We start from the raw sequence: 15,770 nt of genomic DNA on the forward strand, positions 1-15,770 counted from the left end.
TTTTCTCTTTTCAACCATACCAATAATAGGCCCTGAAATACCACACTATTATCTACTGTGCCTAAAACTTACCCTAAATGATCAATAACATGTCTTCCCAAGAGGAAAAAAGTGTCATTTCTATCATGTTGGTTGCCAAATCTGTTGGGAGTTTAATTGCCAAAAAGTGAAATAGGGAAGATTAAATACTTCTGCTAAAGAGATATTTTTTATTTCTGGGTATATCCTCAAAAGAACTGGAAACAGGACTCAAACAGATATTTGTACACCCATGTTTATAGCAGTTTTACTCACAATAGCAAAAAGTGGAAGCAACTCAAGTGTCTGTCAATAGTTGAATGGATCAACAGAATGTAGATTACACACACAATGGAATATTATTCAGCCTTAAAGGAAGTTAGTTCCAACACATGCTGTACCATGGGTGAATCCTGAAGACATTATGCTAAGTGAAGCAAGCCAGACAAATACTATATAATTTCACTCATCTGAGATACGCAGAGTGGCCAAACTCAGAGAGACATAAAGTAGAATGGTGGTTGCCAGGGGCTGGGGGGATGAGACCACTTAAGGTCTACTCTCAAACACCATACAATCTCACTTATGTGCAGACTCCGAACAAATAAACACTGACCTTATAAATACAGAGAACAGATTAGATTGGTGGCTGCCCAAGGCAAGTATTGGGAGTAGGAGAAATGGGTGAAAGGGTCTAAAGATACAAACTTCCAGTTATAAAATGAAGAAGTCCTGTGGAGGTAATGTACAGTATGGAAACGCTAGTTAACAATACCATTCTGTATATTTGAAAGTGTTCAGAGTAAATCTCAGAAGTTCTCATTCTCAAGAAAAATCTGTGTGGTGACAAATGTTAACTAGATGTATTAGGATAATCATTTAGCAATACTGACAGTGAATCATTACATTGTACGTCCAAAACTAATATGTCAATTTTGTATCTCAATTTAAATTTTTTTTTTGTAAAAAATGATCTACTCTCTTAGCAAATTTCAAGCACACTATTTTTAACTATGGTCACTATGCCGCACATCAGGTCCCCAGAGTTTATTCATCTGATAAAGTTATACTTTCAGTACTCTATTACAAAGTTAATCATTTTCACTTCAGGGACATTGGCTTAAAACATTGCAGTCTGAATATTACTGCATTTTTCTCTTCTTTGGCAACCTTACTGATACACTGAGCCAAGCCTGCTTATGTAGCTGACCCATGGCTAATGTAAGGCTATCCTATCTTTGAGTGCACTTAAAGGACATGATAATGAAAGGGACTCAGCCGGGCCAAAATCTCAGCTCTGATAAGCCACAAAACATTAACTTAGCCCAAGCAATTTAGGGAGAAAAGTGGAAAAAGAGAGATGTTATTTGAATAGGCCAACTCAGAAAAATAATTAATCTAACATGAGAACTAATATTTCTGAATGTGCACATGCCCCTTCTTCCTGGCAAATCACCTTACTTTTGAGGTGAGATGAAGTCATTGATACACTGTCTTCTGGTAGTTTTTTTTTTTAAGATTTTATTTATTTATTCATGAGACACACAGAGAGAGAGGTAGAGACACAGGCAGAGGGAGAAGCAGGCTCCATGCAGGGAGCCTCATGTAGGACTCAATCTCGGGTCCCCGGGATCACATCCTGGGCTGAAAGCGGCGCTAAACTGCTGAGCCACCCAAGCTGCCCTCTTCTGGTATTTCTTTAGTGTTTCTACATCAGCAGCACATGTACATACTGTACATTTTATATCGATAGCTGTGGGCTCTGCTGAATAGACATGACAAAAGTGTTCATTTCCTTATATTTAGTGTATGATTAAAGTATGTGCTGTTTTATCAGAAACGACTCAAAGTAGAGCTATTCAATCCTTTCTGAATGACTTTTCACTTAGAACTTTGGGAATTATGCCTTATTTCATAACAAGTGACCAGGGTGAATGATTGTTGCAATGATGCCTCATTTCCCCATCTCAGCCGGCAGATACTCATTTTTCAAAGCACTGGACTTTTACTTCTTCTTTTGAATATACACCATTTATGAAACCATCACCCCTTCCCATTGCTGCCCCCATAACTATTTGACACAGCATCATCATTTATGTTGGCAATATCATTGCCCTGGGTCAGGTTGCAAAAGACCCAAAGAAATACATTTGTCATCTAATTCTCAAGTTCTAAGGGAAAGTAAACTTTAGATTATAAATGCTTCTAGCTAAGTTTCTCTTTTCCTAGAAGAGATCTTAAAAGGGGAAATGAATTCTTCATTTGGTTGGTTAGTTGGGATCGGGGGCACGATCATCTATAAAGTGACCCATTAGTGAATCATCATAATAGCACCTAACACATGGCAAACCTTGGCTTGAGCTTACAGAGCAAATAGTTCATGTTTGATAGCTACTTGTAGGATCCATTGAGAACATTCATTTTTAAACGGTTTCTCTTTTGTAAAATAATGTAGGAGGGTTGACTTTTGCTGTTAAATTCTAGATTTTTAATTTGTCCCCTTTTTCAAAAGCTGCAATTGCAAAAAGTAGCTACTCAAACTCCCAGGTTTTAGTATTACTGAGTCTATCTTTTTTGACTATTATATTTAAGTAATTCCATACAAACCTTAAGAGCGAGTGCAGTCTTATACTTTGCAAAGTGGACCTTGGGATTTTGGAAATTATCTTTACCATTTGTGGACATGGACCTGGGTGTACCTGGATCTGATGTACAAATGGTATTTATAGTTATCAATATTTCTCTAATTTACTGAGCCTTTGCCATATTTTATTGCGTTTACATTATTTTTTTATTTGCTAAGTCCATTTTAAATATTATAGGCATGAATCCTCTTCATTACCTTGTGTGGTGTTGCAAATATGTTTCCTACCTTGACTATTATTCTTAACTTTGCTTACAGTATCTTTTTGTTAAACAAGGTATAATTTTTTATGGAAAAAAATAATAATAATTTTTTATGGAGTTCTACTTGTTACTCTTTCTTAATGGCTTTTAATATCAATATCTTGTTCCTAAAATCTTTCTCCACCACTTTCTTTTCATTTCTTAGGCTTTATTCATTGCCTTCCATAAGATTTTATAGTTTTTCCATAAAATTCTGATAATTAAAAAAAGAAAAAGTTTTGGGACACCTGAGTGGCTCAGTGGTTGAGTGTCTGCCTTCAGCCCAGGGCATGATCATGGAGTCCCACGATTGAGTCCCACATCCGGCTCCCTGTGCGAAGTCTGCTTCTCTATCTGCCTGTGTCTCTGCCTCTCTCTCTCTCTCTCTCTGTCTCTCATGAATAAATAAATAAAACCTTTAAAAAATAAATTAATTAATAATAATAATAATTTTTTTAAGTTTTTAGGTATAGAAATTAAGATTATACGGGGTGCCTGGCTGGCTCAATCATAGCACTAGACACTTGAGCTCAGGGTTGTAAATTTGCATGTAGAGATTACTTAAAAAGAAAATCTTAAAAAAATTAAAAAGTTTATAGGGGCATCTGGGTGGCTTTGTCAGATAAGGGTCTGCCTTCAGCTCAGGTGATGATCCCAAGGTCCTAGGATCAAGCCCAATGTTCGGCTCCCTGCTCAGTGGGGAGGCTGCTTCTCCCTCTCCCTCTGCCCTTTCCCCTCCACTTATGCTCTCTAATAAATAAAATCTTTTTTAAAAAGATTATAAAACACATTCTTCTATAATATATTAAACAATTTTAAATTTATAAATATTTGGTCTTTAGTCTTCTTAATCTACATGGATAGTAGGAATCCATTTTTTCCCATGTGGACGCAAAGCTCATCTAACACCATTTTAACTAATTGATCTCTTTCCTGCTTATTTGAATTGCCACCTTTGCAATATACTAAGTTCAGATACCCACTCAGTTCTGTTCTGTACTTTATTCCACTGATTTTTCTATTCCTTCACAATACCACACTGTTTTCATCTTTGTGGTTATAATGTATCTTTGAGATCTGATAGGATATTTATTTCCTTATTTTTATTTTCTGGTTGTTTTTTTAATCTTCATATGGGCTCTGAAATCCATATGCTCAAGTTCCCCTGCTACTTAACTCAATCCTAGCACTTGTTATTTAAATTATCCCCATATTGCAACCGCTTCAAGGGCTTTCCCTCTTTATTGTGCCAACCACAGTCTACTCTCTAAACTCCATTAGGAAATCTGATTATTTTGAGTCCTCGTATGATTTTTAAAACAGTTTTATTGAGCTGTAATATGTATATACTAACATACTTATTTAAAATGTGCAATTCAATGGTCTTTAGCATATTCAGAGTTGTGCAACCATCACCACAATCAATTTTAGAATATTTTCACCACCCCAAAGAAAAAGTCCCACATCCAAAAGTTGATACCTTTTGGATATCAACCCCCAACACTGTCATCTTCCTTCTCCTTTACTGCACCCCACATCCCACTCTAGGCAGCCACTAACCTACTTTCTATCTTTAGAGATTTTTTTTTATTCTGGATATTTAATATAAATGGAATCATATGATCTGCAACTGGCCTCTTCCACTTACCATGATGTTTAAAAAATTCATCCATATTGTAGCATATATCAATATTAAACTTTTTCTTATGGCCAAATATACCAAATAGATATACCATATTTTATCCATTCATCAGTTGACAGACATTTGGATTGCCTCTACCTTTTGGCTCATATGAATAAATTGCTGCTATCAATCTCATATAAACTTGAAAATGAGTTTGTTACACTCTAATAAAATCTCTGAGAATTTTTATTGCAATTGCATTCAATTTGTAGATTAATTTAGGAAAATTTTAATTTTTTTCTTATATTACTTCCATCGAGAAATTATGTTCCTTTACGTGTATTTAGGCCTTGTTTATTGCCTTCCATAAAGTTGTATCATTTTCTTCATGAAACTCTGTTGCAATTTTTTATAATTTGTACATATTTTATGTTTTGCCATTTTGAATGGGATTTTTTTTAAAGATTTATTTATTTCACAGAGAGAGAAAGAGCACACATACCAGGGGAGCGGGGGACAGAGAAGCAGATTCCCCACGGAGCAGGGAACCTGACACAGGGGTCAATCCCAGGACCCTGGGATCATGACCTGAGCTAAAGGTAGACATTTAACCAACTGAGCCACCCAGGCACCCCTTGAATGGGATTTTTTAATTAAAATTTCTATTTGGTGGTGGCAGTATATAGAAAAGCTATTAATTTTTGTATTTTTTAACCCTGTATCTAGCTATTTTGTAGATCTCTCATATGCATTCCAATAATTTTTTGGGCTTTTTTAGCTTTCTAGATAATTTTATATCTGTATATATGAAGCTTATCTCTTACTTCACAATACGTATATTCCCTGTATATTTTTATTTTCTAATTTCATTGGTTATGATCTCCAGAATAGTGATAAATAATAACAATATTGGGCATACATCTTTATTATCAACTTTCATTTTTACTGCAATGTTTCAGCAAAAATAAAAGAAATTGAATACTGAAAAAAATCATTCTGAATCCTGTGTGAAAGCAAACTTGAAAAATAACTGAAAATAAGTTGTTTGTATATATAGAGAGAAATGCAGGAAGGATATACACCAGACTTCTACAGGTAGTTCTTTTAAGAGTATGGAATTCTGGAGCAGAATCAGATGGAGAGGGAGACCCACTTTCTGTTTTATGTACCCCTGTATAGCTTGGCAAAGAGCCTTTCCTATTTTTATAATTTTAAAATGCATCTTGGAAAAAATCCAAAGAGTATGAAGTGTGTAAAGACTTTCTTTACCTATCAATATTTAAGATGTGTGCATTGTTCTTAAAGATTTTTTTAATTTATTTATTCATAGAGACACAGAGAGAGAGAGAAAGGGGGGGGGGGGGGTGGCAGAGACACGGCAGAGGGAGAAGCAGGCACCATGCAGAGAGCCTGACATGGGACTTGATTCAGGGTCTCCAGGATCATACCCTGGGCTGCAGGCGGCGCTAAACCGCTGCGCCACTGGGGCTGCCCAGATGTGTGCATTGTTAATGGCTAAAATTTAAGTTTTGTTCACTAACAAAGAAGATAAATAGACAAATAGATGATAGAAGAATTGGTAGAGACACCAATATAGTTATAGATATATACCCACCGCTGTTACTAGAAAGTCCAAAAACAAAAATATGGCCACAGAAAGGAAAAGACAAAAGCTTACAGACCACACAGGACAGGATTCTGGGGCAGGGCAGTCAGCACTATTATCTCCCTCCCAGCATATGTGGGAAAATGCAAATGAGGAATTTACTTCATGGGCTAAAGAGAATTTTAATTGCTCTCTACTGTGATCAGATCTTAATGATTTCCTGTCAGAAGTTTTTCCTTCTAAGACACCATGGGGGAGTCTGGTAATCAGAGGAAGGCATCTATTTTATTCACCCCAGTATTTAGGGTACCACATCAACAATAGAGCCCTCACATCTTATGACTGCTTATATGTTGGAATATGACTAAATGTGCCCCTTCTCTTGTTCCCTTTTAGGATTTCCAATGAACACTCCCCCAAACTCCAGATCCGGAGTCATAGTTACCTGAGGGCAGTAAGTGAAGTCTCCATCAACCGAAGCCTGGACAGCCTTGACCCTGCTGGCCTGCTCACATCACCAAAGTTCCGCTCTAGGAATGAGAGCTACATGCGAGCCATGAGCACCATCAGCCAGGTGAGCACCAAGGCTGTGGGCCATTCCCTGCATAAGGGTTAGTGGAAACAGGGCATGAAGTTAAGGGGTGGCCACTTACAAAGTAAACCACTGATGGATCAGCTAGGAAGCTCAATCAAAATGCTACACATTCAGCTACAGCAAGCATCTGGTATCAACAGTCCACCAGCAGGGAAGGGGTCCTCTGCAGATAGATAAAGGACACTGGAGCAAGTCCATGGAAATTCATCAGCAGTCAGGACCAGCAAAATTGCCATTAAGAAGTTGATGGATGATGTTTGTAAAGACGTTTGAAGGATAGAAGGACAGAGTAGATATTGTTGGCAAAACCATGGTGGTATCTAATCATAAAAGTAAAAGTATTGACCAGGTCATCAAGATAGGGGCCCAGGGACAGAAAGTGAGATACAATCTACTTATTGCAACTGGGTCCCAGGTGAACATTGTGTCTTGGTAATGAGACAAAAGCCACTTCTAAGAACTGATAGGCCTGAAGGGGGATTAAGACTCAATGAAGTTGGGGCACCTGGGTGGCTCAGTGGTTCAGCTTCTGCCTTAGGCTCAGGGGTGTGATCTCAGGGTCCAGAGATCAAGTCCCCCATCAGGGTCCCCATAGGAAGCTTGCTTCTCCCTCTGCCTATGTCTCTGTGTCTCTCATGAATAAATAAATAAAATCTTAAAAAAAAAGAAGACTCAATAAAGGCAATTTAATGCTATATCCAAAATATTCAGCTGAAGGTCCCCTCAGAATATGGGAGAGGGCTGGGCTACCTAAGATCAGGGGCAGAAGACCTGGGACTCTTGGGCGTTCTGATCCTGCAGTTTTTAGGGGGCCACCAGAGGAGCCAATGGTGCCCCAGGGGCTGGCTTCCTCTGGGAGCACAAAGAGTAGTTTTTTAAATGATGCGTAGGAACTCTGAATTTAAATTTCTATCACAAAAATAACTACTATTATATCAGCTAGTATTTATTGAACAGAACACTGGACCAGATCATACAAGTTATTCAGCAATGAACAATACAAAATCCATTCCCACCAAGAGCTTATAAGAGAACATACAAAAAAGATAAAAGTGCTATCATAATTATTATTTACTTGAACACCACAAAACACTCTGAGGTAGGTAGGGCAAGTATTAATAACAAGAGGCACCATTATTGGGTCAGACACTCAGTGAATTGCTTTATATATTCATAATATTATTTTATAAAACACCCTGTAAGATATGTAAATAACCAGATGTCAAATGGGACTTTGTGGCCACAAAACAGTCAACAAGGTTCTGAAACTAAGGAGAAAAAAAAGAACTCAGGATTCTAAAGAGAGTTTCCAGGCATCCAATCTAGGAATATACATTTTAACAAATATTTCAATAGATTCTAATGAAGTAGTATTTGATCTGAACTTTGAAAAAATGTTTCCTTAAAGCATATTCAAGGAATAGCGAAAATTCTAATTTTGTTGAAATGCAGAATAGTTGTAGAGGCAGCAATGGGAAATCTGTCCTGAATTTTGCCATGAATATATCTTTTTAATTTTCTTTCTTTTTCTTTTCTTTTTTCTTTCCTTCTTTCTTTGAGAGCAAGAGCAGAGTGAGAGAAAGAGAGAGTGTGAGCAGAGGGGAGGGGTAGAGGGAGAAGCAGGCTCTGCTGAGCAAGGAGCCAGATGCCAGGCTCCATCCCGGGACCTTGGGATCATGACCTGAGCTGAAGGCAGAGACTTAACCAACTGAGCCACCCAGGTGTCCCTCCCTGGGTATATTTTTTTAATGCATGGTTTTGCATGCCAGGCCCAGGGGACTGGACTTAATTTATTAGAAATGAGATTGATTATAGATTATTAAAACTTCAGCTTTTAACCTGGCAAGAGATATGATCAGAACTTTAATGTGAGATAATTCATATGGAAACAACATAGGAAAGATGAGAGGATAAATGGCTAGAACTAGAAAAGCCAGTTTGGAAGACATTGTGATCATCAAGGTGAGAATTAATGCTACTAGCAGTGCTGCTGCAAATGGTGATAGCGATGATGAAGATGGTGGTGGTAATTGTGGTGATGAGGAGGAGGATGGCAGTAAGGGCAGTAGTGATGGTAGGGGAGAGGATGATGGTATTGGTGATGATGGTAAGCCAAGCACTGAAGTTGAACAATAGGCTGAGAGCTGAAGCATCTCTGATCTATCAGAGTGAGACCCTGAAATAAGATCACTGCTCTTACTCTGCCCCTACCTTCAAAATAGAGCTCTTTACTCTAAATGCATTGCTGAAGAGAAAGGCAGGGGCGATAACAAGGCCCTGACAGCAGGGCAGAGTGCGAATTGGGGAAAGCTGGCATGGGGGATTCCAATATCTGCCCACTGTACATTTTCTTAAAGAAGCCTCCAAGAACATGCATGCCTATCTGTGCTAACGCTGTCTAAGGATACTACCCCAACTCTCAGGAAAATAATTGGTGCCTCATTTGGTAAAATTTTAACTTGTTTGTCATTACTTTTTTCACAATAAGCAATATGTTTAAAATTTCTTTAAGCTTATGTTTATTTCAGACAGCCTTCATAGTCACAAAACCTTCTGGAAATATAAATTAGTCTATAAATCCAGCTGTCATACATGTAGAATTCATCAGTAGATTAAAAAAAAATTGTTGGAAAATATTGATACCCATTCACTGCTTTCATAATTTTATATATTTACATTTTAAGTCATGCTAGGAAAAACATACCACTTCCCCCATTAGGACATTGCATCTACACAACTGCCTGACTTTCGTCCCTGTGCCACAGATCTGACTTCCTGAAACAATCTCATGTCCTAGTGATAGCTTAGTAAGATATCAACAAACCAGAGACACATGCAGGGCCCTGACGCTAGAGCAGGTCAAGTTCTGCAATTCTGTGGTATAATCATTTAGCCTTAAGTAAAATACAGAAATAGGCATCCTAAATGGATTCCTAATGATACATCATTTTTCTAGTCCCATATTTCAATTTTCAAGTAAAACAATATATTTAAGGATAATTTCAAACTATTGCAGTCCCAACATTGTCATTATTCAAAGGAAAATAGTTTCCTCTTCAAAGCAATACTACCATATATATTCTAGACTTTTCAAAAAGTGGTCAGCTTCTATGATGTTGGGGATATTCTCTCTTCTAGATCTTTAGTAGCAGCTCTAATAGTATATAATTTAAATGCATTATATCCTCCCCCTCCTTTTAAAACCTGATATATTATTCATCAAAGTCTCCTAGAAAGATCAGAGTAAAATGTTGTAAGCCAAGATATTGGTCTAGAATAACTAAATTGTTTGTTCCTGCCATTCATACCTCATAGAAGTAAAATATCCCTAAAAACAGATTGTGTTTGCATGGTATAGAAAAAGGGAACTTGTTTATATTTATTCTCTTTCTATATTTTGTTCTATATATATAATAAAATGGGGACTTTTTTAAAAAAAATATTTTATTTACTCATGAGAGACACAGAGAGAGAGAGGCAGAGACACAGAGGGAGAAGCAGGCTCCATGCAGGGAGCCCAACATGGGACTTGATCCCGGGACTCTGGGATCACACCCTGGGCTGAAGGCAGACACTTAACTGCTGAGCCACACAGGTGTCCCAAAATGGGGACTTTTTAAAACAGTCCCCATGAGAAAAAAGAATTTTTAAAAGTCACATTTTAAATATATATATTTGGTATAATAACAGTCATTTCCAAATTAGCCTAATGTATGTCCTTTTTTTTTTTTAAGATTTTATTTATTTATTCCTGAGAGACACAGAGAGAGAGGTAGAGACACAGGCAGAGGGAAAAGCAGGCTCCATGCAGGGAGCCCGATGTGAGACTTGATCCCAGGACTCCAGGATCACATCCTGAGCCAAAGGCAGACACTTAACTGCTGAGCCACACAGGCATCCCTGTCTTCATTAATTTCAAGACCAATTCTCAAATATCTTCATCTAGAATGGTAAACTAGAAGCCAACAGACATTTTTGTCTGACAATGGGTTGAATTTCTATATCATTTTTTTAAGTGAATAGGCAGTTATGCTCAGGGGTAATACCTGCAGTTTAGTTGTAACTTGTGACTTAGACCTTCCCTTCATTGTATATATACAAAGAAATACTCAGATGAATTAAGTGTCTAGGAATACAGTCAGGAACAGAATCTAGAAACCCAAGTATCCTGACCTCTCACTGATAAGTTTCTTCAGTACCTACTGTATGGGGGTTATTGATAGCAACAATATTGTTAATAATAGTAGTAATAATAGAAATGATAACAATGGACTAGTCATCATATATTGCTTACCTGTTACATACAAGAAGCTTTTTATATTATCTTAATTTCATATCAGCTATAAAAAATATCATTTCTTAATCTGTGAAATTCAGTCTTAGACAATTGAAGTAAATTGTTTCATTCTTCCCACTACACTATCTCTAACATCCATTATTTATGGAGTGTCTACCATGTGCCTAGAAATATGATATGCATTTTGAATATTTTATTTTTACCCTTTAAGCCTCCATAGGAGATAGGTATCATTATATCCATTTTATGGGTGAGGAAAGTGAGGATTAGAGAATTCAAGCAAATTGCCCATGATCTAGTAGAAAGAACATTAAACTACACCTGAGGCACCTGGGTAACTCAGTCAGTTAAGCCTCCAATTCTGGACTTGGGCTCAGGTCATGATCTCAGGGTCAATGTCATGGACTTTGTGGCCACAAAACAGTCAACAAGGTTCTGAAAACTAAGGAGAAAAAAAAGAACTCAGGATTCTAAAGAGAGTTTCAGGCATCCAATCTAGGAATATACATTTTAACAAATATTTCAATAGATTCTAATGAAGTAGTATTTGATCTGAACTTTGAAAAAATGTTTCCTTAAAGCATATTCAAGGAATAGCGAAAATTCTAATTTTGTTGAAATGCAGAATAGTTGTAGAGGCAGCAATGGGAAATCTGTCCTGAATTTTGCCATGAATATATCTTTTTAATTTTCTTTCTTTTTCTTTTCTTTTTTCTTTCCTTCTTTCTTTGAGAGCAAGAGCAGAGTGAGAGAAAGAGAGAGTGTGAGCAGAGGGGAGGGGTAGAGGGAGAAGCAGGCTCTGCTGAGCAAGGAGCCAGATGCCAGGCTCCATCCCGGGACCTTGGGATCATGACCTGAGCTGAAGGCAGAGACTTAACCAACTGAGCCACCCAGGTGTCCCTCCCTGGGTATATTTTTTTAATGCATGGTTTTGCATGCCAGGCCCAGGGGACTGGACTTAATTTATTAGAAATGAGATTGATTATAGATTATTAAAACTTCAGCTTTTAACCTGGCAAGAGATATGATCAGAACTTTAATGTGAGATAATTCATATGGAAACAACATAGGAAAGATGAGAGGATAAATGGCTAGAACTAGAAAAGCCAGTTTGGAAGACATTGTGATCATCAAGGTGAGAATTAATGCTACTAGCAGTGCTGCTGCAAATGGTGATAGCGATGATGAAGATGGTGGTGGTAATTGTGGTGATGAGGAGGAGGATGGCAGTAAGGGCAGTAGTGATGGTAGGGGAGAGGATGATGGTATTGGTGATGATGGTAAGCCAAGCACTGAAGTTGAACAATAGGCTGAGAGCTGAAGCATCTCTGATCTATCAGAGTGAGACCCTGAAATAAGATCACTGCTCTTACTCTGCCCCTACCTTCAAAATAGAGCTCTTTACTCTAAATGCATTGCTGAAGAGAAAGGCAGGGGCGATAACAAGGCCCTGACAGCAGGGCAGAGTGCGAATTGGGGAAAGCTGGCATGGGGGATTCCAATATCTGCCCACTGTACATTTTCTTAAAGAAGCCTCCAAGAACATGCATGCCTATCTGTGCTAACGCTGTCTAAGGATACTACCCCAACTCTCAGGAAAATAATTGGTGCCTCATTTGGTAAAATTTTAACTTGTTTGTCATTACTTTTTTCACAATAAGCAATATGTTTAAAATTTCTTTAAGCTTATGTTTATTTCAGACAGCCTTCATAGTCACAAAACCTTCTGGAAATATAAATTAGTCTATAAATCCAGCTGTCATACATGTAGAATTCATCAGTAGATTAAAAAAAAATTGTTGGAAAATATTGATACCCATTCACTGCTTTCATAATTTTATATATTTACATTTTAAGTCATGCTAGGAAAAACATACCACTTCCCCCATTAGGACATTGCATCTACACAACTGCCTGACTTTCGTCCCTGTGCCACAGATCTGACTTCCTGAAACAATCTCATGTCCTAGTGATAGCTTAGTAAGATATCAACAAACCAGAGACACATGCAGGGCCCTGACGCTAGAGCAGGTCAAGTTCTGCAATTCTGTGGTATAATCATTTAGCCTTAAGTAAAATACAGAAATAGGCATCCTAAATGGATTCCTAATGATACATCATTTTTCTAGTCCCATATTTCAATTTTCAAGTAAAACAATATATTTAAGGATAATTTCAAACTATTGCAGTCCCAACATTGTCATTATTCAAAGGAAAATAGTTTCCTCTTCAAAGCAATACTACCATATATATTCTAGACTTTTCAAAAAGTGGTCAGCTTCTATGATGTTGGGGATATTCTCTCTTCTAGATCTTTAGTAGCAGCTCTAATAGTATATAATTTAAATGCATTATATCCTCCCCCTCCTTTTAAAACCTGATATATTATTCATCAAAGTCTCCTAGAAAGATCAGAGTAAAATGTTGTAAGCCAAGATATTGGTCTAGAATAACTAAATTGTTTGTTCCTGCCATTCATACCTCATAGAAGTAAAATATCCCTAAAAACAGATTGTGTTTGCATGGTATAGAAAAAGGGAACTTGTTTATATTTATTCTCTTTCTATATTTTGTTCTATATATATAATAAAATGGGGACTTTTTTAAAAAAAATATTTTATTTACTCATGAGAGACACAGAGAGAGAGAGGCAGAGACACAGAGGGAGAAGCAGGCTCCATGCAGGGAGCCCAACATGGGACTTGATCCCGGGACTCTGGGATCACACCCTGGGCTGAAGGCAGACACTTAACTGCTGAGCCACACAGGTGTCCCAAAATGGGGACTTTTTAAAACAGTCCCCATGAGAAAAAAGAATTTTTAAAAGTCACATTTTAAATATATATATTTGGTATAATAACAGTCATTTCCAAATTAGCCTAATGTATGTCCTTTTTTTTTTTTAAGATTTTATTTATTTATTCCTGAGAGACACAGAGAGAGAGGTAGAGACACAGGCAGAGGGAAAAGCAGGCTCCATGCAGGGAGCCCGATGTGAGACTTGATCCCAGGACTCCAGGATCACATCCTGAGCCAAAGGCAGACACTTAACTGCTGAGCCACACAGGCATCCCTGTCTTCATTAATTTCAAGACCAATTCTCAAATATCTTCATCTAGAATGGTAAACTAGAAGCCAACAGACATTTTTGTCTGACAATGGGTTGAATTTCTATATCATTTTTTTAAGTGAATAGGCAGTTATGCTCAGGGGTAATACCTGCAGTTTAGTTGTAACTTGTGACTTAGACCTTCCCTTCATTGTATATATACAAAGAAATACTCAGATGAATTAAGTGTCTAGGAATACAGTCAGGAACAGAATCTAGAAACCCAAGTATCCTGACCTCTCACTGATAAGTTTCTTCAGTACCTACTGTATGGGGGTTATTGATAGCAACAATATTGTTAATAATAGTAGTAATAATAGAAATGATAACAATGGACTAGTCATCATATATTGCTTACCTGTTACATACAAGAAGCTTTTTATATTATCTTAATTTCATATCAGCTATAAAAAATATCATTTCTTAATCTGTGAAATTCAGTCTTAGACAATTGAAGTAAATTGTTTCATTCTTCCCACTACACTATCTCTAACATCCATTATTTATGGAGTGTCTACCATGTGCCTAGAAATATGATATGCATTTTGAATATTTTATTTTTACCCTTTAAGCCTCCATAGGAGATAGGTATCATTATATCCATTTTATGGGTGAGGAAAGTGAGGATTAGAGAATTCAAGCAAATTGCCCATGATCTAGTAGAAAGAACATTAAACTACACCTGAGGCACCTGGGTAACTCAGTCAGTTAAGCCTCCAATTCTGGACTTGGGCTCAGGTCATGATCTCAGGGTCTTGGGATAGAGTCCCACATTGGGCTCTGCACTCAGCATGGAATCTGCTTGTCTTGCTCCCTCTATTCCTCCCTAGCCAGTGTTCTCTCTTCTCTCTCTCACTCTCTCTCAAATAAATAAAATCTTTAAATTAACTACTCCTTCCTATATAATAAGTTCAAATTAGATCTCAAATCTAAACAATAACACAAAATGACAAAAATTAAAATTAGGAAAATATGTGTATGATTTGGGGTAGTAATTAAATAACTTTTAATAAAATACGAATTACAGGAAACAAAGTAAAAGATTAGCATCTATTCAAACTAAAAACTAAATATTTTTGTGTGGCAAAAGATATCATAAAGTTAAAATGCAATTGTTGGGGGGCTATTTAAACATACCAAGAATAGCTTCCAGTTGCCTAAAGTATTTCTACCAATAACTATGAAAAGATAAACAGCCTAAAAGAATGTGGGGCAAACATGCAGAAGAATGAAACTGGACCATTTTCTTACACCATACATAAAAATAAATGCAGAATGGATGAAAGACTTAAATGTGAGACAGGAATCCATTAAAATCCTAGAGGAGAACACAGGCAGCAACCTCTTTAGCCTCAGCCACAGCAATGTCTTGCTAGAAATGTCTCCAAAAACAAGGGAAACAAAGACAAAATTGAATTATTGTGACTTCATGAATATAAAAAGCTTTTGCACAGCAAAGGAAACAATCGACAAACCAAAAAACAAGATATTTGCTAGGAGAAGATATTTGCAAATGCATTTTTAGATAAAAGGCTAGTACCCAAAATCTATAAAGAACTTATCAAACTTGACACCCAAAACAACAATCCAGTCAAGAAATGGGCAGAAGACATGAACAGACATTTCTCCAAAGAA

At 37.1% G+C, this 15,770-nt stretch overlaps 1 protein-coding gene across 7 annotated transcripts in view; it reads left to right on the forward strand.

Moving 5' to 3' along the window:
• The window catches only part of DLGAP1 (DLG associated protein 1), a 332,437-nt gene that overhangs the window by 127,528 nt on the left and 189,139 nt on the right, over positions 1-15,770 (forward strand). For all 7 annotated transcript variants that reach the window (XM_041770565.1, XM_041770573.1, XM_041770580.1 and 4 more), the window contains exon 3: positions 6,531-6,708. In XM_041770565.1, coding sequence (XP_041626499.1) covers positions 6,531-6,708 — 178 coding nt within the window. The remainder of the gene's footprint in view (positions 1-6,530; positions 6,709-15,770) is intronic.

This window comes from Vulpes lagopus, chromosome 1 (assembly GCF_018345385.1).
Source record: "Vulpes lagopus strain Blue_001 chromosome 1, ASM1834538v1, whole genome shotgun sequence".
NCBI classification, from domain to species: Eukaryota; Metazoa; Chordata; class Mammalia; order Carnivora; family Canidae; genus Vulpes; species Vulpes lagopus.